Source organism: Oryctolagus cuniculus, chromosome 16 (genome assembly GCF_051225735.1).
Source record: "Oryctolagus cuniculus isolate XC-2025 breed Fujian yellow rabbit chromosome 16, ASM5122573v1, whole genome shotgun sequence".
Classification (NCBI taxonomy): Eukaryota; Metazoa; Chordata; class Mammalia; order Lagomorpha; family Leporidae; genus Oryctolagus; species Oryctolagus cuniculus.
In genome coordinates this window covers 709,178-735,039 of record NC_142882.1, presented here as the reverse complement: position 1 = coordinate 735,039, position 25,862 = coordinate 709,178, and the positions used below count along the sequence as shown (strand labels likewise).

The following is a 25,862-nucleotide window of genomic DNA, read 5'->3' as shown; positions in this document are numbered from 1 at the left end:
CTCAGGGCGGCCCCGCGGAGCCTTGCCGGCCCCAAACGGGGGGCGGGGTCTTCCTGCCGGCGTCCGCGCGGACACGGGGTCGGGCGGTGGCCGCTCGCGGGGCGCGGAGCAAGGGTGACTGACGGCTGCCGTCCACTGCGCCGCGCAAAGCTGCTGCGGGACCCGGACCCCGCACCAGCGCCTGGGGTCCCCGCGGCGGCCGCACGCAGGGTCCCGCTCCGTGGAGACTCGGCCGGCGGGACACGGACCGGAGCCTCAGCCCTGACCGCCCGCCAGCCGCGCAGGCGCAGACCCCTGAGGGGGGCGGGGCCTCGCGGCGAGCGCCGGAAGCGGGCGTCACGTGCCAGGGGGCGGGTCGCGCAAGGCCGGAAGCGGAAGCGGCTCGCCCGGGCGGCTCGGGGCTGGCGTCCCGGTGAGTCGGGGACGGCCTCCCCGGGCAGTGGCCGCGGCGGGGACGCGCCTCGTAACGCCTCGTCTGCCACCTGCAGGCATGGGCTCCAAGGCCAAGAAGCGCGTGGTGCTGCCCACGCGCCCGGCGCCGCCCACGGTGGAGCAGATCCTGGAGGACGTGCGCGGGGCGCCGGCCCAGGACCCGGTCTTCACCGCGCTGGCCCCGGAAGGTAGCGGCTCGGGGCGGGGCAGGGGCGGCCCCGAGGCCCCCGGAGCGGCGGCTGGGGCGGGACCTTGCGTCCCGTGCTGCGTGGGCCCGGGGCCGACGGAGGCATTGGCGCCGCTAACGGAGGGGAGCGCGCCCCGACAGGGGCCGTGGTGGGGGTCGCAGGGGTCCCCGGCCCGGGGCGGGGCTGAGAAGGGGGCGCGCGAGGACTGGGTTCCGCGGGCAGGGTCGGGTGGACTCTGGGCTCCGCCAGGCGCTCAGCTGTACCGAGCCCCGGGCGCAGACGCACCGAGAGCGCCGCCCCCGCCCGCCCCGGAGCGCCCCGTGGGCCGAGGCCTGAGGATTCTGGGGGACCTGCCGTTCTTTCTCCTTCTTTCTTTTTTGAAAAAGACGTTAGACAGAGGGAGGTCCGTTCCGTGGTTCCCTCCCCAAATGGCTGCAGCGGCCGGAGCTGGGCTGACCAGGAGCCGGGAGCTCCATCCGGGTCCCCCACGCGGGTGCAGGGGCCCAGGGACTCGGGCCATCGTCCACTGCCCTCCCAGGCCACAGCAGGAGCTGGACCGGAAGTGGAGCAGCCGGGACTCGAACCTGCGCCCACGTGGGATGCGGGCCTGCAGGCGGCGGCTGCACCCGCTGCGCCAGCGCCGGCCCCGGGAGCCTAGTGTTCAGAATGAAGTTATACGGGGAGGGCACCCACGTGAGACCCGGATGGAGCTCCTGGCTCAGCCCCGCCTGTTGTGGCCATCCGGGGAGTGACCCACAGATAGAGGACCCCCCCCCCGCCCTCCCTCTCTCCCTCTCTCTCTCCCCCTCCCTCCCCTCTCTCCCCTCTCTCCCTCTCCCTCCCCCTCCCTCTCTCTCTCCCCCTCCCTCCCTCTCTCCCCCTCCCTCTCTCTCTCCCCCTCCCTCTCACTCTCCCCCTCCCTCTCTCCCTCCCCCCCCTCTCCCTCCCCCCTCCCTCTCTCCCTCTCTCTCTCCCCCTCCCTCCCCTCTCTCCCCTCTCCCCTCTCTCCTCTCTCCCCCCCTCCCTCTCTCTCTCCCCCTCCCTCCCTCTCTCTCCCCCTCCCTCTCTCCCTCTCCCTCTCTCTCTCCCCCTCCCTCTCTCTCTCCCCCTCTCCCTCCCTCTCCCTTCCTCCCCCTCCCTCTCTCTCTCTCCCTCCCTCCCTCTCTCCCCCTCCCTCTCTCCCTCCCCCCTCCCTCTCTCTCTCCCCCTCCCTCTCTCTCCCTCCCCTCTCTCCCCTCTCTCCCTCTCCCTCCCTCTCCCTTCCTCCCCCCTCCCTCTCACTCTCCCCCTTCCTCTCTCCCTCTCTCCCTCCCTCTCCCCCTCTCCCTCTCTCCCTCCCTCCCCCCCAGATGAACTGACAGCCCCAGCCGTAGGACCACATTCCGTGCCGGGCTCTGTGTGACCAGGGGCCGCTGCCGTCAGCCGGAGGTTCTGGGGGACAGGACACCTGGTGGAGCCCGGGCCCAGCCGCGTCTCGCGAGTCCCCTGTCGCGAGCAGGCGTCTGGCCGGGGTTCGAGGCCAGGGAGGAGCTGGCAGCCCCCGCACCCGCCTCCTGCTGCTGCTTGGGCCCTGGGCTGTGGGGGGGGTCGTGGTCCGGTCCGGCTCCCCGCGGGCGGCCAGGGAGAGCAGCCGCCCGGGTGTGGCCCCATCATGGCTGAGGAGGGCGCAGCCGGGACCTGGGACCCCGCTATTGGGACAGGCGTCCCCGGCTGGCGTGTGCCAGGGCGTGCGAGGTCACGCGTGGGCCCCACGTGGCTGTGGGGCGCCCAGGCCACCGGGGTGGGGTCTGCAGGCACCAGCCTTGGGGGCTCCCTGGCCACTGACGCCCCTCGCGCTGTCCCAGACCCCGCAGGAGACCCCAGGAGGCGTGAGGACCCCGAGGCCCAGCGAGAGCGGCTGTACCAGCAGAGCCGGGCCTACGTGGCCGCCAACGCGCGGCTGCAGCGGGCAGGCGAGGGGCTGAGGCGGCAGTGCCAGGGCCTGCGGCGAGCCGGCGCCCAGCTCGAGCTGGACGTGGGCCACGTGACGCGCGCGGCGCTGCCCGGCGCCTCCGGCTGACCCGGGCCCTTCCCCGGCCCGGGCGCCGGCTGGACCCTGCGTGGCCACCGGCACCGCCTCCCCCCGCGGACTCTGCCCATCTCGCGGGCTGCTCTGTGCTCCGGGGCTGGGGGGGGGGGGTGGCCGCCCTGGCGTGGCCCCGCCCCTTCGTGGCCGTGAGAGAGGCTGCCGCAGTGGACAGCGGAGCAGCCACGGGCCAGGCCCTGGACGCCCTCCCGGGACAGAGGCCCCGCCGGCCCCGGCTCCCCGAGTCCCAGGAGTTTCCCCTCCTGCCTGAGCCTCAGAGACCCCACCCCCCGCCCACCGGGCAATGAGGCCTGACAGCCTAGACCACAGCCAAGGACGGAGCCGGACGGAGATGCCCCAGAGGGACAGAGCCCGGCCCCACCCCTCACGCAGCGGAGGCGACTGGACAGCTCCGTTTATTAAAGTTGTGCGACACGGATGCGGGGGTGTGGTCCTTTACATGGGGTGCTGGCGGGCGGCGGCTGTGTACACTGCAGGGCGTGGGGGACAGGCGGGAGGCGGAGGGAAGGCCGCCCACCCTCAGTGGCCCTGGGGATGGCGGGGGGGGGGCACTGGTGTCCAGGGTCAGGGGCCGGACAAGACCCGGTCCCCAGGACGGCTCAGCTCCATTGTCCAAAGGTCACTCTGCGGTCTCCCCACGCCGGGCGGGGCGAGCTGTGCCTGCGTCTCCCCCTCCCAGCCCCAGGCCCGGGGACACCCGGCAGTCCGTGTGTGCCCTGGTCATCTCCAGGCCCCCGCCCTGGTCATCTCCTGGCCGCTGCCCCCGCTCCCCAGGCCCCCTGCTTGGCAGCCGAGGCCTAGAAGGAAACCCGGAGCCTGGGGCCACCCCTGCTCCTCCTGCGGGGCATGGGTGGGGCCTGAAGGGGGCGCCTGCCCGGGCTGCTGCCTGCGGCTGTCTGGTCGAGGCCCACAGGTGTGGAGGACAGGGCAGGGCAGGTGAAGCCCCCTCCCCGGGGTGGGGGGTAGCCCTGCTGGGTTCCCTCCCACGGCCGGATCCTGCAGGGAAGAGGTCGCTGGCTCTCTCTGCAGGGCGCTCCTCCGTGGAGGTGGGCGGGGCCGCGGGGGCCCCTCTCCCGCTGTGTTCAGGCTGCCAGGGTGCGATGAGGCTCCGCCCCCGGGCTGTGATGGCCCTGGAGTCCCATGGTCAATGCAGAGGAAGCTAGGAGGGAGCTCAGAGCCGGGCGCCCCGCCCCCTCCACACCTGCCTTGGCCACGGAGCCTCGGCCTGGCAGTGGCGTCCCGGGGCAGCAGGGTTAGCCCGACCCCAGCCCGTCCCTCTCACACCTGCTGGCCTCCAGCCTCCTGCACGGGGGCGGGTGGGGGTCCAGGGTAGCCTGGCGGCCCCCTCCCCTCCCTGCCACCTTTCCCTTGGCCCCCTGGGGCGCTGTCTGGGCTCCAGCCCACACCCCTGCTCCCCCAGCTGAGGCTGGGAGTGGAAACCAACTGGCGGGCCCTCATCAAGGAATTAGCAGGAGCAGTAATTACAGGCTCCCGTCCTGCTCAGCGCGACAGCCCCAGCCCGCCTCTGAGCCTGCTCCCTGCCCTCGGCCGGGTGAGCCTGGGGGTTCCAGCAGCGGCTCCCCGGGGTCGCCTCTAGGGCGGGCACTTGCACCCCATTCCCTTCGGAGACGAGGCCTTGGCGAGGTGCGGCCGCGGTGAGCTGGCCTGCTTGGCGCATCTGCACGACATCCGCCAGGCTGGCGGGGGCCTACTCCAGGAGGCCGGCGGGGGCGGGGGCCGGGGCCTTCTCCACGCCGGCGTCCGCGGTGGCCGTGGCCGCCGCCATGGGGCTGGGCACGTAGTTGAAGGGCGGGACGCGCGCTGCGCGGCTCGGGGAGCCGTGCCGGCTGGCAGGGAAGCCCCCCACGGCGACACCCAAGCCCTCGTGGGCGAAGGGCACGGGGGCAGGGCCCTTGGCCGGGGCGGGCCCGTCCACGTCGCTGCCCAGGAGGGCGGCCGGGGCGCCGGGTGGGGCGGGGGGCTGCTCCCTGCTCTCCAGGCTCGGGGACGTGCTGGCGTTGGCCTTGGGCTGCGCCACCTCCTCCGTCTGCACCACGGCGTCGCTGGTCTTCCGCGGCGGGGGGCCGGCCGGGCCGTCCTCGGGCGAGGCGCCCCGGAGTGGCAGGGCCGAGGCGGGCAGGGTGCTGCGCAGGATGTGCGCGACGTCCTCGTCCCGGATGCGCCGCCACGTCGTGCCTGGCGCGACCACCCTGGGCAGCGGCCGCGCCTCGCCGTCGCTCCCGCGGCGCTGGGGGGCGCGCGCCGGGGGCGCTCCCGGGGCCGCGCCGTCGGGCTTGCGGGCCACGCTGATGTGGGGCAGGGAGGAGTAGCGCTTGACCGCCTCCGGCCGCGCGGGGGGCGCGCGCACGGGCAGGCGCGAAGGGCTCTCGGAGCTGGTGCGCCGGGGCGCGCGCGGGCCGGGGCCGGGACCGGACCCCGGTCGGGTCGGCTGCTGCCGGGGCGCCGCCCTCAGCTCGTCGCAGCGCGAAGAGCAGAGGAAGACGGCGGGGAGCGCGGGCCGGCCGCGGCGGGGCGACGCGCCCTGGGAGGCGGCGGCGGCGGCGGTGGGGCCCGCGGCGGGGGACAGCTCCGTGCGCCGGCGCCGCAGCAAGCCGGGCGACTCCTTGATGAAGGTCAGCTGGCGCCGGAAGCCCGAGCGGTCCGAGGACTCGCTGCCGCTGGAGCGGGCAGAGGCCACACGCACCAGGCCCAGTCGGCCCCCACGCGCCGCCGCCGCCCCCTCGCGGCCTCTGGGGCTGGGCTCCGGGGCGGGTCTGGCCAGCGGCGGCGGCCCGCGCCTGGCCGGCCTCTGCATGAACGGGATCCGGACGGGCGACTTCTGGGTCTTGTGGTGCTTGGCCAGCAGGGCCCGCGCCGGCGTCTTGGGCACGCCGGGGGCTGCCGGGCCGGGCAGAGACCCTGCAGCTGGGGTGGCCGGGGGCGACTTCCTGGGCAGAGGCTGCGAGGCCGGCGAGGTCTGGGAGGAGCTTGAAGAAGGGGTCTTGGCCAGCCGAGCAGGGGGCGTGGCGCTCCTGGGGGCGTGGCTCAGCGCCGCCAGCTCCGAGATCTTGCCCGGCCGGTGCAGGCTGCGAGAGCGCTGCTGCCCGGGCGCCGGCGCCTTGCCCGCAGCGGGCGGCTGTGCCGGGCTAGGGGGCTCCGCCTTCCTCGGTGTGGCCCGGGGGCCAGGGACAGCTTTGGGCTGGGGCCGGGTGGCCGGGCTGGGCACGTAGATCACTGTCCGCCCCCGGAGAACAGCCGGCACCCCCGCCGCTACCTTCTGAGCCGCGCGCGGCTTCTCGGGGCCGCCGGGGGCGCGCGGGCTCGCGCCGCTCTTGGCTGAGGCCAGGCTCCGTTTCTCCGGCCGCCGGACACTGCCCTCCCCTGCCCCGGCTCCGGGCCCAGGCTGGCGCCTGCTCCTGCGCTTGGAGAGCTGCAGGGAGGGGCCCGTGGACAAAGCAGACCCCAGGGACAGGAGCGAGTCGGACTCGGAGGAGGCCTCGCGGGGGGCCGCCGCGGCCGCCTGGTGCAGCCACGTGACGATGGAGTTGGCGCCCTCCTGGATGGCGCGCCACTCGACGCTGTCCAGGTCGGAGGCCCGGTCTGAGCCGGCCGCCTCCTCGCCGCGGTCCCGGGGCGCCTCTGCCGGCCGCTCGTCCTGCCCGGCAGCCCGGGCCTTGCGGCGCCGGGGGCCAGAGGCCGGGGGCCGGCGCCTGGGCATGGCCGAGCCGATGCAACGGCGCAGCAGCTCCTCCTCGGAGCGCGGGCTGGGGGAGCTGTCGCGCCCGCCTCCCCGGCGCGGGGCCTGGGCGACCGTGGGCTCCGGGCCTCCCCGGCGGCTGGCCGGCCGCTCACAGGGCTCTGGCTCGCTGAGCGAGCTGGCCGAGGAGCTCAGGGAGTAGCAAGGCGGGGTCTCGTCGGCGATCAGCCGGGGCTGGGCCCGCGGGGGCGGCTGGACCGGAGCGGCCGCCTTGGCTGGGGCCCTGGCCTCCTTCCCGCCCCGCTTCAGGGCGCGCGGGATGGCAGACGGTCGCCGTGGGGGCGGCCTGGCCGAGGAGGGCGCCTCGTCAGAGTCGTAGAAGCAGTACACGGCCTCCTCGGTGGGCGTCGTGAGGCACAGGGACTGCCTGCCCCCTTCCCCCCGAGCCCGGTCCGAGTGGGCACTTGGGGGCCGGCCCAGGGGCAGCTCCAGCCCGGCCCGGCTCCTGCCTGTGCCCCGGGCCTGCTCCGGGCTCCGGCCGGCGCCCCTGGCCTTGAGCCGGTGCCCCGAGACCTGGCCGGCGGGGGCCGCGAGGCCGGGGGGCTCCTGCCTGTCCAGCCGGCCCCGGGGCTGCTCCTTGGGGGGGCCCTGCAGGGTCTCGTCGCTGAGGGACGCGGCGCTGGAGAAGTTGACCGGCGTGCCCTCGGCCGAGTCGGTGCACGAGTCGTCCTCCCGGGCCGGGGCGGGCACCAGCATGTAGACGGGCACGGGCAGCGCCCGGCGGCCGGGCACGAGCGCCGAGGCCACCTTGCGGAGCCGCGCGGGCACGGCCGCGCCCAGGCACTCCCGCAGCAGCTCCAGCTCCTGGTCCGCGGCCGCGCGGGTGCGGGAGCCCGCGGGCGCCGGCCCCTCCTGGCGTCCGGCGGCCTCTTCTCGCCGGCGCTGGCCGGCGCCGCGGTCGGGGCAGGCGGGCGGCAGCAGCCGCAGCTCCACGTCCTGCTGCACGTAGTGCTCGTGCAGGGCGAGCGCGCTGAGGCTGGAGGCGCAGGAGAAGTTCTCGTCCGGCTTCTCCACGGTGAAGCGCACGCTGCCCGCGTCCAGCTCGGAGGGCAGGCGGCAGTGCTCGCGGCAGTCGGCGATGTCCAGGAAGCGCTTCACGTAGCTCTCCCACTGCAGGCTGAACTGGCTGCTCTCGGGCGGGCCGGCCGGCGCGGCCGGCGGCGTCTTGCTGCGGCTGGGCGGCATGGTCTGCCCGGGGCTGTCGGGCAGCTCGCTGGGGCTCACCGTGCCGCTGCCCAGCCCGCTGCAGGGGTCGCTGGGGATGGAGCTGGCGATGGACGGGCTCTCGAAGCTGCCCAGGGAGCTCACGGAGCTGCAGCGGCTCAGCACCAGGGGCGTCTCCTGCACGCAGTTCTCGGACGAGCTGGACGGCGTGGCGTCCTCCACGCCCAGGCCCCGGCCGCGGCCCCGCCGGGGCGCCGGGATGGCCACGGGCAGGGAGGCGGCGCCCGGCCCGCGCCACGCCCCGTCCAGCTCCGCCTCTCCGGGGCCGGCCTCCTCCAGGCCCTCGAGGGAGGAGTCGCTGTCCAGGTCTCCGGCCTCGCTGGGGCCCGGGCGTCCGGCCGAGGACAGCGAGGACAGCGAGCTGCAGCGGGACAGCGAGAGGGGCCCCTCCTGCGCCACCAGCCTCTGCAGCGCCCTGCTGGCCGCCGCCGGCCGCCCCGCCCCCAGCTTCTCGGGCACCTGGCTCAGGCCCTCGGCCGCCAGCCAGGCCTGCTTCCGGACAGCAGGGGGCGCCTCGGGGCCGCCGGGGGCCCCCGCGCCCGCCCTGCCCGCGGCCTCCAGCAGCGGCACGTGCTGATAGGTGGGCGACAGCTTGATGGTGCGCACGCGGGCGTCGGCGCCGGCGGCGTCCCGGGCGGGCCCCTCGGCCTGGCCGCCCCGCAGGTCGAGGTCCAGCCGAGCGGGCCGCGGCTGCGCGCCCGGGAGCTCCTCGCGGTGCTCGGCCAGCGCGGCCAGCGGGCAGGGCCGCATGTGCTCCCGCGGGCAGTAGCCGTCGCTGGTGCTGCCGCTGTTGAGGCTGTCGTTGGACAGGCTGGCGTGGGCCGCCTTGAGCCGGAGCAGGGGGTGCGCCCGGCCCCCCGCCTCCGGCCGGCCGCCCTCGGGGCCGCGGCAGGGCGAGCAGGACTGCGCCCGGCCCTCCCGCGGCGCCTCCTGCCCGGGGTCCCCGGAGCTGAGGCTGAAGCTGTCGTCGGACGAGGTGTGCAGGGCCGAGATGTCCTCCACCAGACGGTCGATGCGCGCCACCGCCAGCGCCAGCTTGGCCTTGGCCTTGGCCGCCACGGCCGCCTCGCCGCCGGCCTCCTTCTCGGGCTCCAGGCCGCGGCGGGCCGGCGGGGTGCGGGCCAGCGCCTGGCCCTGCAGGAAGGGGCTGCCCAGGAAGAGGGAGAGCACGGCCGGGCTGGCGGGCTCGGCGGTGGCGGCGGCCAGGGACGGCGCGTCGTCGTCGTCGAAGCAGCCCGAGTCGGAGGCGTAGTCCCGCGCCAGCCCGTCCAGGTGCCGCAGGGGCGGCAGCGGCTTCTTGGCGGCGGCCTCGGCCTCGGGCAGGGCCTGCTTCTCCAGGTGGCCGAGCGCCTGCGCCAGGTGCCGGGCGTCGAGCTCCGCCTCCAGCGCCCGCTGCTTGCGCACGTAGAGGCTGGGCACGCAGGCGCCGGGGGACACGGCCGTGGCGGCCGCCTGGTGCTTGGCGGGCCGGTGGGCCAGCAGGTTGCGCAGGGCGGCGGCGCTGCCCATGGCGATCATCTTGTGCCTGGAGTGCACCAGGTTGCGCAGCATGCCCACGGCGCCCAGGTCCCACAGCAGCTCCTGGTCGCGCGCGCTGCGGGCCGACAGGTTCCAGAGCGTGCCGCACGCGTTGCTCACGATGGTCAGGCTGTGTGAGGTCAGGTGCTGCAGCAGCGTCTGCAGGCAGTTGTGGTCGCGGAGCACCTGCCTGGGGGGGCAGGGGGCAGGTCACGTGTGGCCGGAACAGGCGGCCCCGCCCCGTCCCCGGGGATAGGGCGGCCAGCGGAAGGCCCCGCCCCCCGGGGATAGGGCCGACAGCGCAGACGCCCCCCCCCCCGGGGGATAGGGCGGTCAGAGCAGACGGCCCCGCCTCCCGGGGATAGGGCAGCCAGCGGAAGGCCCCGCCCCCCGGGGATAGGGCAGCCAGAGCAGACGGCCCCGCCCCCCGGGGATAGGGCAGCCAGCGGAAGGCCCCGCCCCCGGGGGATAGGGCAGATAGAAGGCCCCGCCCCCCAGGATAGGGCAGAGCAGATGGCCCCGCCCCCCGGGGATAGGGCAGCCAGAGTGAGCGGATGGCTGAGCAGACGGCCACGCCCCACCTTCTGAGGACTGGGCGGTCAGAGCAGACGGCCCCGCCCCTCGGGGGGATAGGGTGGGCAGAGCCGATGTCCCGCCCCGCCCCACCCTCCGGGGATAGGGCGGGCGTGGCGGGCATTTGGGGGCGTGGACCAGCAGGTAGGAGGGGTGGTGGTGGTGTGTCTCTGCGTTTTTCAAATAAATTTTAAAGTAAAATTCAGGGCAGGTGTTGTGATTATGTAAAAAGCCACCACTTGCGATACCAGCATCTCCGATCTGAGCGCCAGTTCCAGTACTGCGGCCCCGCCCCCGCGCCGGCTCCCTGCCAACCGTGTCCCTCCCCCTCTCCCTCCTGTCTCCCTCTCTCCCCCAACTTCCTCTCCCCCTCCCATCTCCCTCTCTTCCTCCCTCTCCCTCTCTCTCCTGTCTCTCTGTCTCCCTCTCTCCCCACCTTCTCCCATCTCCCTCCCTCTCTCTCCCCCTCCCGTCTCCCTCTTCCTCCCTCTCCTTCTGTCTCTGTCTCTCTGTCTCCCTCTCTCCCCCTCCTTCTCTCCTGTCTCCCTCCCTCTCTCCCCCCCTCCCATCTCTCCCTCTCCCCCTCCTGTCTCTCCCTCTCTCCCCCCTTCTCCCGTCTCCTCCTCTCTCTCCCTCTCCCTCTCTTCCTCCCTCTCCCTCTCTCCCCCTCACATCTCTGTCTCTCCCCCTCCCGTCTCCCCCTCTCCCCCTCCCGTCTCTGTCTCTCTCCCCCTCCTGTCTCTGTCTCTCTCCCCCTCCCGTCTCTCTCTCCCTCGCCCCCTCCCATCTCTCCTTCTCTCCCTCTCCCCCTCCCGTCTCCCTCTCCCTGGCCCCCTCCCTTCTCTCCCTCTCCCCCTCCCATCTCTCTCTCTCTCTCCCCCTCCCGTCTCTCTCTCCCTCGCCCCCTCCCATCTCTCCCTCTCTCCCTTCTCTCTCTCTCCCTCGCCCCCTCCCATCTCTCCCTCTCTCCCTCCCCCTCCCGTCTCTGTCTCTCCCTCGCCCCCTCCCGTCTCTCCGTCTCTCCCTTCTCTCTCTCCCCCTCCCCCTCCCGTCTCCCTCGCCCCCTCCCGTCTCCCTCTCCGGCCCGCCCGCCCGCACTGACCGGTAGTCCTCGCGCGTGGCCACCAGGCTGGACACGTTGCGCAAGATGCCGCCGCCGCTCTCGATGATGGCCAGCGAGGCGCCCTGGCACTTGTAGGTCAGCGTGCTCACCAGGAAGCCCAGGGCGCCGTCCACCGCGCACACGGCCGCCTTGTTCTCCGTGCTGTGCGCGGACAGGTTCCACAGGGCGCTCAGCACGCTCTTGAGGGTGGACTCCTGGGGGCGGGGGCACAGGTCCCGGCGGGGCTGCAGCGTCAGGGCCCATGCGCAGCCCCGCCCCCCGCCGGCCCCGCCCCTAGCCCCGCCCCTAGCGCCCGATTGGGGTCACAGGACACCCGCGCCCCGCCTCCGCCGGCTCCACCCCTAGCCCCGCCTTGGAGTCACAGGACACCCGCCCCGCCTCCGCCGGCCCCGCCCCTAGCCCCGCCTTGGAGTCACAGGACACCCGCCCCGCCTCCGCCGGCCCCGCCCCTAGCCCCGCCTTGGAGTCACAGGACACCCGCCCGCGCCCCCGTACCCACCTTGCAGGCCCGCAGCGCACACTGCGTCAGCGCAGACACGCTGCCCACTTCCCGCAGGGTCTTCTTGCTGCTGAGGTCCGCCCTCCAGGACAGGTTGCGCAGGATGCTGGACACCACCTGTGGCCGGGGCAAGCGGCACCGTGGGCCCCGGGCCCGGCCTCCCCCAAGCCCAGCACGCGGGGCGCCCCCACCCCACTACCTGGTGCAGCTCCTCGCTCTCCGAGGCCAGCTGGGCCACGATGGCCTCCATGCAGCCCCTGCGAGCACACAGCGTGGCCTGTGGGGGCGACAGGACAGCTCTGGGGTCACGGCAGGCAGGGCCTGGGGAAGGCCCCGCCCCCAGCAGGGGCGCAGGCCAGAGCCCCTACCCTGCGGTGAGCACTGCTGTCCACAGGGGGCGTCCCGCCACCCCCGCCGGCTGCCCAGGCCCGGCGACCTGGCCCCCAGGCCCTTGACCCCGCCCCCAGGCCCCATGACCCCGCCCCCAGGCTCCGAGACCCTGCCTACCGCCCCTCACCTTGTTGGCCACATCTCCGAAGGTGAGGTTGGTGAGGGCCATGCCCGCGTAGCGCCGCAGGGCCAGGTTCAGGGGGTCCCGGGTCACCCCGTGCATCTCGTGGTCCACCTGCAGCAGCTCGGCCACCGCCTGCAGCCCACCTGCGGGCACCGGGACGGCCAGGCTGGGGCGCGCTCTCCCCGCGGGCCACGCCCACCACCCCTCCCTCCTGCCGGCAGCCTCTGCCTGTGCCCCCCCCCCCCCGCGGAGGTCCAGAGCCAGGAGGGGCCGAGGGGTGCCCGGGGCCGGGGCTGGAGCCAGGAGTGAGGGCCCCGGCCATGGGGCCTCCGTTTGGTCGGAGGCAGCGGCCGGAGCCCTGCGCTGGGGCGTGGTCAGCGTTGGCCGAATTCTGAGACGCCGGGCGGGGAGGAGATCCGAGGCTCTCCCGCGCCCTCGGCCTATCAGGACCCCGTGCACACCCCCAGGTTTTGGGGGCTCCGAAGCCGATTCCAGGGGCTGGAGCCACCCCCCCGGGGTTATGACACCCGGGGTCAGGCCCGGCCCAGCAGGGGCCCCAGACTCCCTGCACCCCGCTATGACCTCGAACCGCAAAAGCGCGACTGTTGGTTGAAAGCAAGGACAGATCTCTCATCCGCTGGTTCACCCCCAAACGCCTGCAACAGCAGGGCTGGGCCGGGCGGGGGGCGGGAGCTGGAGCCGGAGCTGCCGCCTCTGGCCTGGCGGGGGCGGGGGGGGGCAGCTGCTGCCTTCCCAGGCACTCTGACGGGGAGTGGCTGCACCTGCTGCGCCACCCCCAGGCCCCTGGGGACCACGGCGCCTGGCCCTGCTCCCTGGTGTGCCCGGGGCGGCGGCAGCGACGGCTCCAGTCCCTGAGCCCCCCAACCTCGTGGGAGACCCGGATGGAGCTCCTGGCTTCAGCCTGACCCAGTGGATGCCTCTCAAGCTAAATGGGGGAGGAGGGGTGGGAGACCGGGAGGGGGAGGGGTGGACAGCCGCGTCAGGGCAGACACAGGAAAGCTGAAGTCGTCTCTTGCTACCTCTCTGGTCAGGACAGGGGCCGGGGAGCTGACGGCCGGGAGGGCAGTGGCCGACGGTCCAAAGGCTGGGCCCCTGCACCGCGTGGGAGACCCGGATGGAGCTCCTGGCTCCGGATGGGCACAGCTCCGGCCGTCGCAGGCAGTTGGGGAGTGAACCCGCGGATGGAAGACCCCTCTTTGTCCCCCCCCATAACTCTCTTTCAAATAATAAAACTAAAGAAATCTTTGAAAAAACAAAACCACGCCCAGGGCCCCGGCCGCCGGCTGTGGCCAGTGGAGGGCGGGCGCACGTCCAGCCGTGGGGACCTCCCGCCCGTGTTTGCGACCAGGGGGGAGCCCTCATAACGTCCCTGAAGCGTCGCCAGGCCAGCGCCCACGCATGCACCTGCCCGGGCCCGCGGGGGCCGCCCACCACGAGCTGAGGCTGGAGGGGGGGCTCACCCAGCTCGTTCATGGCCCGGCGGTACTCCTCGTCAAAGGACAGCTTCATCACTGCGCAGGTGGCCTGGCAGATCTGCGGCTCGATGGGCACCGGGGCTGTGGGCGAGGGGCCCGCTCAGACCCCGCACGCCCGCCGGGCGCCTGTGCTGGGCCAAGTGCGACCAGCGGCAGAAACGGGGACCGAGGTCTGCGCCCGGCCCGCGCCACCAACATCGGCAGGGGGCCAGGGGACGGGGGGGGGGGGCGGCGGGGGTCTGCTCTACCCAGCTGTCATCGGGCTCCAGAGACAGGTGCGGGGGGGGGGGAGGCTGCGGGGGGCGCGCGGTGGAGGCCGGGGTGCGCACGGTGGAGGCGGGGCGCGCGCGGTGGAGGCTGCGGGGGGCACGCGCGGTGGAGGCCGGGGCGCACGGTGGAGGCCGGGGCACGCGCAGTGGAGGCCGGGGGGCACGCGCGGTGGAGGCCGGGGGGCACGCGCGGTGGAGGCCGGGAGGCTGCGGGGAGCGCGCGGTGGAGGCCGGGGGTGCGCGCGGTGGAGGCCGGGGCGCGCGGTGGAGGCCGGGGCGCGCGGTGGAGGCTGCGGGGGGGGGGGGGCGCGGTCCATGCTGGGGCACGCGCGCGGTGGAGGCGGGGGGCGCGCGGTGGAGGCCGGGGCCCACGTTCGAGGCCGGGGCGCGCTCACCCCCGCCGGCGCTGCCGTCCGGCCCCGCGGCGCGCGCCTGCAGCCAGTCCCAGCAGGTCTCGCAGTAGGCGCGGATCTGCTCCAGCACGTGCAGCACACGCATCTCCTTGCGCGCCAGGCCCTGGTCCGGCTGCGAGAAGACGATGTTGTGCAGCGCCGCGTTGGCGCGCATGCGGGCGTCCTTGGCGCCCGGCGTCCCCGGGCCGCTGGCGCGCGCGCCCGCTCCCGCGCCCGCCTCGGCGCCGTGGAGGATCTGCAGCAGCAGCGGCAGGCAGCCCGAGCGCCGCATCGCCACGCAGCTCTCGGGCGAGCTGGACATGGCCAGCAGCGTGCGCGCCGTGTCCTCCTGGTCCCGCGTCGCCAGCATGGACAGCAGCCAGAAGACCACCTCCACCTGCCGGCAGAGGCTGGGGTCGGTCGGGCTGGGCCGCCCGGGGGCTCCAGGAGGCAGAGTCCCCGCCGCACCGCGGCCCCGCCCCAGGGCAGCCGGCCCCGCACGCTCACCTTGCTGTTGCCGGGCTGAGGGGCGCCGTCGTCGGGGTGCGTGGGAGCTTCCGCCTCGGGCTCCTCGTCCACGGGCACCGACTTCACAGCCAGCAGCGCCTGCAGGGGGCGCGCCAGGCCCGGCGGTCAGCCCCACGGCGGGGCGGGCCGCGTCCCGGCTCCGCCCCCAGCCCACGCCCCGCCCCGTACCTGGGGCTCCGTCTGCTGCACCCGGTCCTGCGCCTCCAGCAGCTGCTTGTCGATCTGCTCCAGGCGGGAGGCGCGGATCTGCGCGGGAGAAACAGGCGCGCTGGGACCCCCCCACGGCCTCGCCCCGCCCCCAAGGCCCCGCCCCCCGCCCCCGCCCCCGCCGCGGCCGCGCACCTGCGCCCGCTGCACCATCTCGTCCGAGGTGCCGAAGCGCTCCTCCATCAGCGAGCGGATGTGCTGCGCCTCGAACTCCAGCTGCTGGCGGATGAGGTCCATCTGCATGGAGAACTGCTGGGGGGCGCGCGCGGGCGCGGTGAGGGGGCGGCCAGGCCCCGCGCCCCGCGCCCCGCCTCCACGTGGGGCAGCTTGGACAGGCCCCGCGCCCGCGCCCCGCCTCCACGTGGGGCAGCTTGGACAGGCCCCGCGCCCCGCGCCCGCGTACCCGCGCACCGTCCCCACGTGCGGCAGCTCGTCCAGGCGCTTGGACAGGCCCCGCGCCCCCGCCCCGCGCCCGCGCACCGTCTCCACGTGTGACAGCTCGTCCAGGCTCTTGGACAGGCCCCGCGCCCCCGCCCCGCGCCCGCGCACCGTCTCCACGTGCGGCAGCTCGTCCAGGCGCTTGGACAGGCCCTGCAGCTGCGAGTAGTACCACAGCTTCTCCTTCTCTTCCTTCTCGATCTCATTCAGCAAGAAACACCTGGGGGCGGGGGCGGGGCGGCCGGGGTCACTCCGGGCTCCGCCACCGCCGGGCTGGGGCTGGGGCCCACCCGTGACGGGGGCCAGCGAGGGGCCTGGCGCCGATTCCTTGGTGCGCGCCCCGCCTCGGGGAAGGCCTCCCCCAGCTCCCGGACGCTCGGCGCCCCGCGTGCAGCACAGCCCCCGCGACAGCGCACGCCCATTCCCCAGAGCGGAAGCCTGAGGGTGGGAAGGCGGGCGGCGGCCGTGCCCGAGCGCGGACACCCCCAGGCTACTCCGGAGTCGACGCGCGCACCCCAGCCGAGCCGGGCGCCGGGCCCCTGCCTGCCCCTGCTGGCCCCCAGCCCGGGCCTCCTGGACGGCGGCCCCCTCTCTACAAAGGCCGCCCTGGGCCCTGGCACCGGACAGCGCCCGCCCCTAGCGACGCCTGTGTGTCGGGAACCCCCGGCCCGTCCTCTTGGCCCGCTGTGGGCAGTCCGCTGGGCCTGGCCAGGAGGCCGCGGGCCACCCGCTGCGGAAAGGGTCAGAGGTGGTGGGCGGAGCCGTGGTTGGCGGAGGAACCCGGGGAGGGGGCGGGGCGCGGCCACGTGACTGCCCGGGTCCTGCTCCCACGCTCTCACCGTTCGCGGTCCAGCTCCTCCAAGAGGCGGATGGTGGCCCGGCCCAGTTCCCCAAAGCTGTCCTTGGAGGGCGCGGGGCCGTGCACCGGGCTTCCCTCCGGGGTGCGCGGTGCGGGGGGCTCGGGCCCCAGCGCGGGAGGCTGGAACTTGAGGTTGTACAGGCTGGTGATGTCCATCTGCAAGGCTGCGGGGGGGCGGGGGGGCAGCGGGAGCGGTCAGCGCGTGGCCGCCCTCCCGCGCGGGGGGTGGGGGCGTGCGGGGGAGCCCCGGCCTCACCTTTCAGCTGCTCCAGGACCTCCGTCTGCCCCGAGGACAGCAGCACCCGCGCCTCCTGCTCCAGTTTGCCCTGTAGCTGCTTCAGGACCTCCTGGGGAGGGGAGGAGCCGGCTGTGGGTGGCCGCCGCCCCCGCCCTCGCCCCGCCCCCCGGCCGCCGCCCCCGCCCCGCCCCCCGGCCGCCACCCCCGCCCCCGCCCCGCCCCCCGGCCGCCACCCCCGCGCGGCGCCGGCCGCACCTTCATGCCCGACGTCTCGGTCTCCAGCTTGGACAGGTGGCTGGAGTTGTGCCGCCGCCCCCCCGGCCGCCGCCCCCGCCCCGCCCCCGGCCACCACCCCCGCCCCCCGGCCGCACCTTCATGCCCGACGTCTCGGTCTCCAGCTTGGACAGGTGGCTGGAGTTGTGCCGCCGCCCCCCCGGCCGCCGCCCCCGCCCCGCCCCCGGCCACCACCCCCGCCCCCCGGCCGCACCTTCATGCCCGACGTCTCGGTCTCCAGCTTGGACAGGTGGCTGGAGTTGTGCCGCAGCTCCTGCCGCAGGTGGCTGTTCTCGGCCTTCAGGGCCTCCACCTGCCGCACCAGCTGCTCGTAGGACGCGGCGGAGCTCATCTTCCACTCCTGCAGCGCCTGGGGCGGGGGCTGGGGGTCAGCGCGCGCCAGCGGCCAGCCGCAGCCCCGGGGCCCCGCGCGCAGGGCCACCGTGGACCCCGAGAGATGCGGGGAGTGGCGGTGGGGACAGCGGCAGGGCCCCCGGGCAGATGTCTGGTGTCCAGGCAGACACACAGGCCAGGCGGCCGTGGACGGCAGCTGCTCCCCAGGTGGACCGGCCGGGCCGGCCCCCCCTCCGCGTGCCAGTGCTCACGGCCCCCCGGAGGCCGGCTGGGCGGGCAGATGGCACGTGGCCCAGCTGACGGACAAGGGGGCTCCGTGGGGGTCGGCCGGCAGTGGCCAGGGAAGCGCAGGGAGGCCCTGGGGGTGGAGTGAGCCCACCCGATCAGCCCCGCGGACCTGCGCCTGGAGCCCCCGCGTGTGCGGCACCCGCGCGGTGCCCACCGGAGGGGGCTGCCCCGCCCCAGCCCCTGCTCTGTCTCGCGGGGGTGTCCGCGCCTCTGTCCGTGCCCCAGCCCAGCCTCCTCCCTCTGTCCAGCTGGCCGAAGCTTCCCCCCTCAGCTTGGCCCTCCTGCTCCCCCTCCCCACGGCCCCTTCCTCTTTGTTCCCTTCCCGGCCGCGCTCTCCGCCCCCCTCCGTCTTTGTCTGCGGCGAGCCAATGACAGCTCATCCCCTCTGCCGCCTCCCACCTCGGAGCCCCCTCCCCAAACCAGCCCTGCTCTGCCCACTGGGGACGCCGCCCCCCGCCACTGGCCCCACACTGTCACTCCTCTGCTGCCCCCAGCCCACCTGGTGTTGGCAATGGCACAGCTGGAGTTGGGGTGAAGGGGGCGGAGCCAACCCATTTGCAGACCCCTGCGCCCCCCCCCCCGTGCCAGGCTGTGGCTGCTTCCCTGCCACAGTTAGCTGGTTCCCAGGGGAGGAACTGGGGTGCGATTGGAACCCAGACCCGCCCCCTCCCCACGCCTGGGTTTGCGGGAAGCCCCCGCCTCCCACCCGAGGTCAGGGTCTCTCGGGACACCAGCCTGGATGGGGGCCACACGGACAGAACCAGGGTCCGAGGCCAGCCAGGTGGGGGCAGCGGACAAGGCGTGCCCATCTGCCCCTCAGCCCATGCCCCACGGCCTCCCGCAGCCCTGACCACGATGGACGTGGCCCCTCCCACAGCTGCCCCACGTGGCTCTGCAGTGGCCCAGGCCCAGCCTCCCCTGACACCCATGTCCCACAGTCAGGGGTCACTCCCGTGACCCCAGCATCCCCGCCTGGCACCCCGCAGGGCCCTCTCACCAGCCCCAGCCTGGCCTCCCACAGCCCAAGTCCACTCCTCCCACACGGTCAGCAGGAGCTCCCAAAGTCGCCAGGCAGAGCCCCGTGGTCCCCCTCCGACCCCGGCCTGGCCTACAGCATCTTTCCTAACTCCTGCCGTCCGTCACGGTGCCACCTCCTCCAGGAAGTCCCCCTACCTGCCCTTCCCCGCTCAGGGTGCTGTGTCAGGGGGCCTCCTGACCGAGCAGGAGTGGACGCCGGCCCCTCCCCCTCTTAGCAGGAGGGGACCTTGGCGCCCAGACCCGAAGCCAGGGGCCCGCCCCGAAGCGACAGGGACACCGGCCTGGCGGGCCCGGTCCCCGCAGCCCATGCCCTGCGGGAGGGCGGCTCCGGCTCCGGAGTCTGCGGGAGCCCCGCCCCCGCCCTCCACCGGGGAACACGCACCCGCGGACTTGCAGTTGCGCTGGGGCGCCCCGGCCTGGGGCTCCCGTTCTCCGCGCGCCCCGGCAGGGATCCCGGCCCGGCCACGGGGTAGCCGCAGGGCGCGGGCTCCGCGGCGCGGGCACGGGGCTCCAGGGTGGACAAAGCCTGGTCGGGCCTGGCCAGGCGGCGCCGCCGCTCCCGGCGTTGGACGAGGCCACCGCGAGCGGGGGAGGGTGCGGGATGCGGGATGCAGGCGCAGCAGCCAATGGCGGCGCGGGAAGACGGGCTGGTGCCATGGCAACAGCCAATGGCGGCCCGGGGCGGGGCCCGGCGGCAGCCGCGGGGCGGCGAGCCTCTGCGCCGGGCTCAGGGGCTGCGTCTTCCGGGGGTGGGCGACACCCCGTGAGTGAGGGGCGCCCGAGGACCAGGGCCCGTGTCCCCCCCCCCCCCCCCCCCCGTGTAAGGCGAACCCTCTTCCACTGCTGGTACGCAGGGTCTGAGCAAAGCCCGAGTCTTCGGTGTTACATCAGAGCCTTCGGTGGGAGCCGGGAGGGGGTGTGGGATCTCAGAGCAGGCTCAAGCCCCTCCCCACAATTTAGAGGTCCAGCTGGAACTCCCCAGGGGTCCCGCTGTCGGCCGAGGGGGGCCGGGCAGCCCCCCCGCCCCCCACTTCTCCCTGCCTCCCCGCAGGGCCTGGGGGCCTCAGTCACCCTCAGAGCCCGCTCTCCCCAGCCTGTCTTTGTCTCCCTCCCGCGACCCCAGTGTCTACCCTGTCCCACACTTGACCCCCGCCCCAGTTCCCGGTGACGCCCAGGGCCGAGCCCGCAGCCCCCGTGCAGGGTGCGGAGGCGGCCAGGCCCGAGGACCCGGGATGTGGCAGGCTGGGAGGCCAGGGCACGGCCAGCGCCCTCTGCAGCCCCCTTGGCCGTATGGGAGAGGCTGGAGGCTTTGCACGGGCTGGGCGGCGCCACGGCCTCGAGGTGCCCAGGAGCCACGCGGCTGGAGACCCCAGCAGCCCAGGGCCTCCAGAGCTGGGCGTGGCTGGCCTGCGTGTTATTAGGGTAAGGCCCCTTGCTGGGGGCTGGGGGCGGGCTGGGAGGGGCCAGGCGCTGGGGGTGCTGCAGGGTGGGAGTGGGGCTCGCCCGGGCCTCCAGGCCAGAGCAAGGCGGGGCTGGCAGAGCCGGGGCTCCCCTCCGCCGTCCTGTGACCTTGGGGGGGGGCTCTCTTCCGGCCTCAGCCTCCAGCTGGGTGCACTGGCAGGGGGCTTACACAGTCCCTGTCCTCCAGCCCAGTGGAGCTAAACCCCAGTGCCAAGGCCCTCTCCCGGCGGGGGTGGGCAGGGAGGCCCCGTGGCCAGTCCCATCCTGGTGCACACGGGCTCACTGAGGCTCAGCCAGGAAGCAGACGGCGGAGTCAGCCCCTGGAACCGTCCCCCCCCCCCGCCCCGGGAGGGGGTTATGGCCAGGTCCTGGAAGGCTGAGACCCCAACCCTCTGGGACATCACCCCCCACCGCACCCGGCAAAACCGTGGGCCGAGTTCTAGAACCCTGCTCCTCACCAGCCCTGGCCCAAGGCCTTGCACACCACAGGGGTCAGTGTCCTTGGGCCTCCTCATTCCGGACTCGGCTGGCCCTTCCCCACCGCCGAGCCACTCCGTGCCGGGGTGGGGGCGGAGGGGCAGGTGCAGCCCCCCGCACATGGCAGGGGCGGCCCGCAGGCTGGGAGCCAGGGCAGGCCAGGCAGGGCCCCGCTGCGGTCAGGCCGCGCCCTGTGGCGGCTCGGTCCCCCAGGTGCGCGCCCCGTCAGCACCGCGGACAGCTCCCCCGCCCCGCGCCCGCCCAGGCTCTGCGTTGACGGAGGCGTGACCTTGTGCTCCCCGCTGCACCCCAGCCTCAGTTTCCCTCAAGTGGGAGACGTTTCAGCCCCGGGATTCAGAACGTCGGGGAGGCCGGGGAAGTGCTGAGACCGCTAGGGATGGATGACTCGCGTGAAAATCAGAGCGACGTCGGGGTCGCCCCACGCGCGGCGTACGGAGCGGGAGACTGAGGACCTGCGGGGGCGTAGGGCGTGGCCGGACCCCCCACCCTGCGCACGCGTCTCCGCGCCGTGCGCCCCAGCGGCAGGGCCCCAGCAGGCCCCAGTCCTGGTCCGCGCAGTGGGGAGGGGTCAGAGGGTCTCCCTCAAAGACCGAGGGCTGGGGAGGGCGAGGCCTGCGCTTGCGCAGACCTGCGGGGGGGGGGGGGTCGCCGCGGCGCACGGAGGGGCTCCCAGCCCCGCGAGCATCCCGAGGCAGTTTCCCTGGCAACCGTCTCCAGGGCGACTGCGCCAGACCCCGACCCCTCCGGTCTCCGTGCGCTTGCCACCTCGCCCCGCCCCCGACGCAGACCGCCGCTCCAGCTGTGCAGACCCCGGCCCGGCCGCGTCCAGGGGCGGAGCCCGCCCCCACCGACAGGCAGGACACCTGCGCCCTACCTGGTCCCCGAGAAAGGCCGAGTGCATTAGGCCCAGCAGCGCCAGGAGCCCCATGGAGCCGCGGCCGCCTCGGACCAGCCCGCGCCCCGCCCCTCGGCCGCGGGATGGGGGCGGGGGGCTGCGGCGGAGGCAGCCTGCGCCTGCGCAGAGGGCGGAACCACCCCGCGGGCCGGGGCGGAGCTCCCCCGGAAGGGGGCGAGGCGGGGCGTCTCCGGGGCTGCCGGCCCTCACGGGGAGGGGGTGGGGGCGGGGCCGGGGGCCACGCGCTGGGCACTGGAGGGTGACAGGGTGACGGTCGGTCCCTGAGCAGCTGGAAGGGGCCGCGCGGAGGACGGGGCGCCCCGCGGTGCGTGCGGCGGCTCGGGCGCCTGCCGGGCCCGCCAAGGGGCACGGAGACGCTGCAGACGCCCGCTGCGCGCCGAGGTCCCCGAACCCCGAGCAGGGCGAGCAGGGCGCCGTGGGCCACACCGCATTCACTCAGTGATCTGAACACTTATTAGGCGCCTGCTGTGTGTCGGTCCGTCTACAAAGAACCAAACAGCCAAACCCCGGCCCTTAGGAACCAGGCCAGTGAGGCGCCAGTGGGGCGCGGGGAGCGACTGACACTTGCAGAGTCCCGCGTGGCACCCGAGGGGAAGGGGCGGCACGACGCGGGGAGCCGGGCGAGCGGCAGACGCGGTGCCCAGAGGCGCCCCCTGCCGGCGGCGCAGGGGACAGACCAGCACGCGGGCCCAGGGGCGGGAGCTGGCTGGGGACGAGGGTGCCGGGACGGACGCTGGACCACCAGGCCCGGTGCTCGCACACCGCGCAGCCCCAGGACAGCAGGGGACAGGCGGCCGTGCGGCGGCGGACATCGCCCACGCCACCGCTGGGAGGCCTGGCCCCTGGCTCGGAGCACAGCCCCGCCAAGCAGCAGGTGTGTGGGGGGGGGCGCACTCCTGCCTTGCGGGGCGGGGCAGGCTGCAGCGGGATTGGGGCGGCCTTCGCAAGGGGGCGGTACCGGCCTGGGGCTTCCTGCCCAGGGAGCAGGCCGGGCGCGAGGGCCAAGGCCAGGGGGTCCCGCGCCGAGCCCTTCCCGGCAGCTCCTGGTCCAAGGCCAGCCCCGGGCAGCTCCCCAAGGACAGCCCGGAGCGCGCCTGGAGCTCCCCGGGTGCAGCGGGAGGCCGGGCCCGGCCGCTCCAGGGCGCACGCGTCTCTGCGCAGCCCTGCGGTGGACCCCGGGCGCCGACTCTATCCCCCCCACCCCGGGGCACTCCCAGCCCTTGCCGGGGCAGCGGCGGGAGCCGGGCAGCCCTGGGACGTCAGGGGCTCCCGGGACGCGCAGCGGGCCGCTCCCCACGAGGCAGCACTGTGTGTATTTCAAAGGCAGAGGTAGACAGGTCTTCCGGGGACTGGCTCACTCCTCACGCCCACAACGGCCGGGGGCTTCTTCCGGGTCCCCCGCGAGAGGGACAGGCCCGCGAGTGGGGCAGCCGGGGCGAGCGCTGGGGCAGCCGGGGCGAGCGCGGGGCTGCGGCCAGGAGGTCCCGGCCTCAGTGGGCGGGGCCTGCCGCATCGCACCTGCCACTGGCCCCTCCTGCCGGGAAGGACGGGACCTCCCCCCTCCCCGTGGCTCCACGTCCACGCGGAACCCGCCCCCCCAACGCCCCCCAACGCCGCCGCGGATGGCAGCCCGCGCCCACCCCGGGATCCTGTCAGCTCTGCCCAGCGGCGCACGGGACACGCGGTGTGAGGACGGGGGTCCCGCCCGCCAGAAAGGAGACGCAGACCACGGCCACGCGGGAGCGCGCTTTATTGGGGCTACTTGAGCGGGATGAAGCGGGAGGAGTGCGTGGCGCCGATGCCCGGCCGGCCGTGCTTCACGGGCTTGTAGGTGATGGAGAACTCGCCCAGGTAGTGGCCGATCATCTCGGGCTGCGGGGGGGGGGGGGCGGGCGGGGTCAGCGGCGGGCAGGGGGAGGCCCGGCCCCCCTGCGGCGTCAGGCCCGCCCCGCCCCCTCCATCCCCGCCCCGGCCCCCCACTCCCCGCCCCGCCCGCTCACCTTGATCTCCACCTGGTTGAAGGTCTTGCCGTTGTACACGCCCACCATGCTGCCCACCATCTCGGGCAGGATGATCATGTCCCGCAGGTGCGTCTTCACCACCTCCGGCTTCTCCATGGGCGGCGCCTCCTTCTTGGCCTTGCGCAGCCGCTTGAGCAGCGAGTGCTGCTTCCGCCGCAGGCCCCGGCTCAGCCGCCGCCGCTGCCGCGCGCTGTACAGCTGCATCAGCTGCTCGCTGCGGGCGGGGGGCGCGGTCGGCGGGGGACCGGAGCCCGGACCCGCCCCGAGCCCCCCGGGACCCCGCCCAGAGTCCCGTCCCGAGCCCCGGATCCCTTCCCGCCACGCCACGTCGGCGCCCCGAGTCCTCCCCGCCACGACGACCCCCGCCCCGAGACCCCGGACCCCCGCCCAGAGTCCCCAGGACCCGCCCCGAGTCCCGGACCCCCGCCCCGAGCCCCCGCCCAGAGTCGCGTCCCGAGCCCCGGACTCCCTCCTGCCACGCCACGTCGGCTCCCCGAGTCCCCCCGGACCCTCGCTCAGAGTCCCGGGGTCGTCCCGGGCGCCCGGATCCCTTCCCGCCACGCCACGTCGGCGCCCCGAGTCCTCCCCGCCACGACGACCCCCGCCCCGAGTCCCCCGGAGCCCCGGCCAGAGCCCCGTGGTCGTCCCGGGCGCCCACACCCCTTCCCGCCACGCCGGTGCCCCTGCCAGAGCTGCAGGGTCGTCACGGGGGCCCGGACCCCTTCCCGCCACGCCACGCCGGCCTCGCCGACCCCGGACCCCCGCCCCGAGCCCCGATCCCCGGCCAGAGCCGCGGTGTCGTCCCGGGCGTCCGGACCCCTTCCCGCCACGCCACGCCGGCTCCCTGAGCCCCGAGTCCTCCCCGCCACGCCGGCCCCCGAAGCCCCGGCCAGAGCTGCAGGGTCGTCCCGGGCGCCCGCCCCCTCCCCGCCGCGCCGCGCCGCGCCGCGCCGGCCTCGCCGACCCCGGCCCCAGCCCCGGCCGCTTACTAGGACATGTCCAGCAGCTGGTCCAGGTCCACGCCGCGGTAGGTGAACTTGCGGAACGTCCGCTTCTTCTTCTGCTCGACTTCCGCCTGCGCGGGCCGGCCCGGGGGTCAGCGGAGGCCGGAGACCCCCGAGGGCGGCTCAGCCGGGACAAGCCGGCCGCCTCGCACCTTCCCCGCCCCGGGTCGCCCCGCACCCGCCCGCGCCCCTCATCCGGCGGCCCTGGGGACCCGCAGAGTCCCTCCGGCAGCCCGGGACCCCGCTGCGGTCCCCGCAGAGCGCGGATGGCGCCCGATACGTTCCCCGCGGAGGAGCCAGCGCGCACCACTCACCATCTTGTCGGCTTCCCGGAAGAGGACGTGCAGCTCGCGCACGCGCAGTTATCGCGAGGCCGCCTGCGTGCCCCGCCTCTCGCCGTGCGCGCGCACGCGCTTCCGCCTACCCTGCGGCGGACGCGCGCCCTCTGCTGTTCGGAGGGCGGACTGCAGGCTGCAGAGGACTTCTGGTTCCGGCTCTGCAGGGGGCACCGCGGACCCAACTGGAGCCCCCGCTGCCTGGTAGGCGGTCGGACTCCAGACAGAGGGCCATGGTGGCAGGGAGGGGACGGATCCAGCCGGACACAACCACGTGACATTAGCAGCTGCAGCGCTGGGTGGCCGGTGTCCAGCATAGATGGACAGGCAGATTATCAAGGAGTCGCGTGCACGCGCGCGCTGGGGCTGAGACACCCACGCGCCAGCTCCACTCGTGACGCCAGCACTGCTGCTGACGCAGGGCCCCTGGCTGCCGGCTCCGGCCCGGCCCGGCCTCGGCCGTGGTGGACATCTGCGTGGTCAGCGTCCCTCTTAGAATCAGACAGCGAAGGACGTGGCGCGACCCCTCCCAGCCGAGCCACGTCTGATCAGCGATCCGCTCGGGTGCACAGAGCCCACACTTCCACGCACAGATGGTGGGGACAGGGGTTCGTGGCCGCACCGTGGCACACGTGGGTTGTGGCCGGCCCGCCCCCGGCTGGAGCCCCGGCTGCTCCGCCCTGCTGTGGCCTGGGGCAGCCCGAGTGCTGGGGGCTGTGCCCGCGTGGGGGACCCGGGCGGAGCTCCTGGCTCCTGGATTTGGCCCGGCCCAGCTGGGGGGTGACCCAGGGGGCAAAGCTCCGTGACTCTGCCTTTCAAATGGATAAAATCTCAAAACAAGCAAAAAACACCAAAAAGCAAGGAGCCACAGGGACTTGCTGCTCAGGGAAGGGCGCCGGCCCCGCTGGCCGGGCAGCCACGGCTGGACTGCGTGGCCGCACCCCGGAGGCCCCTGGGTGCCCCAACCCCGCACGGGGGCTGCACTGGGTCAGGGTCCCGTAACCACCGGAGTGTGCGCTTGGAAGTGGCTGAGGGGCCGGCGCCGTGGCACGCGGACACCACATCCCAGACAGGACTGAGAGGGGCCGGCGCCGTGGCACGCGGGCACCACATCCCAGGCATGGCTGAGAGGGGCCGGCGCCGTGGCACGCGGGCACCACATCCCAGGCATGGCTGAGAGGGGCCGGCGCCGTGGCACGCGGGCACCACATCCCAGGCATGGCTGAGAGGGGCCGGCGCCGTGGCACGCGGACACCACATCCCAGGCATGGCTGAGAGGGGCCGGCGCCGTGGCACGCGGGCACCACATCACGGTCAGGCATGGCTGAGGGGC

General features: G+C 75.0%; 3 protein-coding genes across 5 annotated transcripts; 1 reads left to right on the top strand and 2 right to left on the bottom strand.

The window, feature by feature from the left end:
* The first annotated feature begins 43 nt into the window (after positions 1-43).
* On the top strand, positions 44-3,124 carry C16H19orf25 (chromosome 16 C19orf25 homolog). The gene is made up of 3 exons (XM_070058502.2): positions 44-412; positions 489-620; positions 2,465-3,124. Exons 2-3 carry the CDS (start codon positions 491-493, stop codon positions 2,677-2,679), a joined length of 345 nt encoding a protein of 114 aa, XP_069914603.2. The 5' UTR covers positions 44-412; positions 489-490; the 3' UTR covers positions 2,680-3,124.
* APC2 (APC regulator of Wnt signaling pathway 2) lies at positions 2,745-21,281 on the bottom strand. 3 transcript variants are annotated; one of them, XM_051828894.3, is made up of 15 exons: positions 21,128-21,281; positions 16,829-16,984; positions 16,360-16,450; positions 16,084-16,267; positions 15,356-15,464; positions 14,942-15,058; positions 14,768-14,845; positions 14,579-14,677; positions 14,075-14,468; positions 13,396-13,491; positions 11,918-12,057; positions 11,600-11,677; positions 11,401-11,517; positions 10,881-11,095; positions 2,745-9,395 (listed from the first exon to the last, which is right to left on the bottom strand). In XM_051828894.3, the coding sequence occupies exons 1-15, from the start codon at positions 21,179-21,181 to the stop codon at positions 4,415-4,417; spliced, it is 6,909 nt and encodes a 2,302-aa protein (XP_051684854.3). In that variant the 5' UTR covers positions 21,182-21,281; the 3' UTR covers positions 2,745-4,414. The 3 variants fall into 3 exon arrangements, with proteins under 3 accessions (XP_051684854.3, XP_051684855.3, XP_069914576.2); XM_051828895.3 differs by having other exon boundaries at positions 14,942-15,055; positions 21,128-21,266; XM_070058475.2 differs by lacking the exon at positions 21,128-21,281 and adding an exon at positions 18,677-18,890.
* Positions 21,282-22,902: 1,621 nt separating this feature from the next.
* On the bottom strand, positions 22,903-24,539 carry RPS15 (ribosomal protein S15). The gene is made up of 4 exons (XM_051828907.3): positions 24,509-24,539; positions 24,180-24,265; positions 23,170-23,404; positions 22,903-23,041 (listed from the first exon to the last, which is right to left on the bottom strand). The coding sequence occupies exons 1-4, from the start codon at positions 24,509-24,511 to the stop codon at positions 22,928-22,930; spliced, it is 438 nt and encodes a 145-aa protein (XP_051684867.2). The 5' UTR covers positions 24,512-24,539; the 3' UTR covers positions 22,903-22,927.
* Positions 24,540-25,862: the final 1,323 nt, after the last annotated feature.

Bases quoted from the DNA above. Each gene is read 5' to 3' on its own strand.
- C16H19orf25 (XM_070058502.2), top strand. From the start codon at position 491: ATGGGCTCCAAGGCCAAGAAGCGCGTGGTGCTGCCCACGCGCCCGGCG. The intron at 621-2,464 runs GTAGCGGCTCGG...GCGCTGTCCCAG, and splicing joins CACCGCGCTGGCCCCGGAAG to ACCCCGCAGGAGACCCCAGG.
- RPS15 (XM_051828907.3), bottom strand. The intron at 23,405-24,179 runs GTAAGCGGCCGG...CCCCGCCCGCAG, and splicing joins CAGCTGCTGGACATGTCCTA to CGAGCAGCTGATGCAGCTGT. The intron at 23,042-23,169 runs GTGAGCGGGCGG...CCCCCCCCGCAG, and splicing joins TCAACCAGGTGGAGATCAAG to CCCGAGATGATCGGCCACTA.
- APC2 (XM_051828894.3), bottom strand. From the start codon at position 21,181: ATGGGGCTCCTGGCGCTGCTGGGCCTAATGCACTCGGCCTTTCTCGGG. The intron at 14,846-14,941 runs GTGCGCGGCCGC...TCTCCCGCGCAG, and splicing joins AGATGGTGCAGCGGGCGCAG to ATCCGCGCCTCCCGCCTGGA. The intron at 14,469-14,578 runs GTGAGCGTGCGG...CTCTGCCGGCAG, and splicing joins CTCAGCCCGGCAACAGCAAG to GTGGAGGTGGTCTTCTGGCT.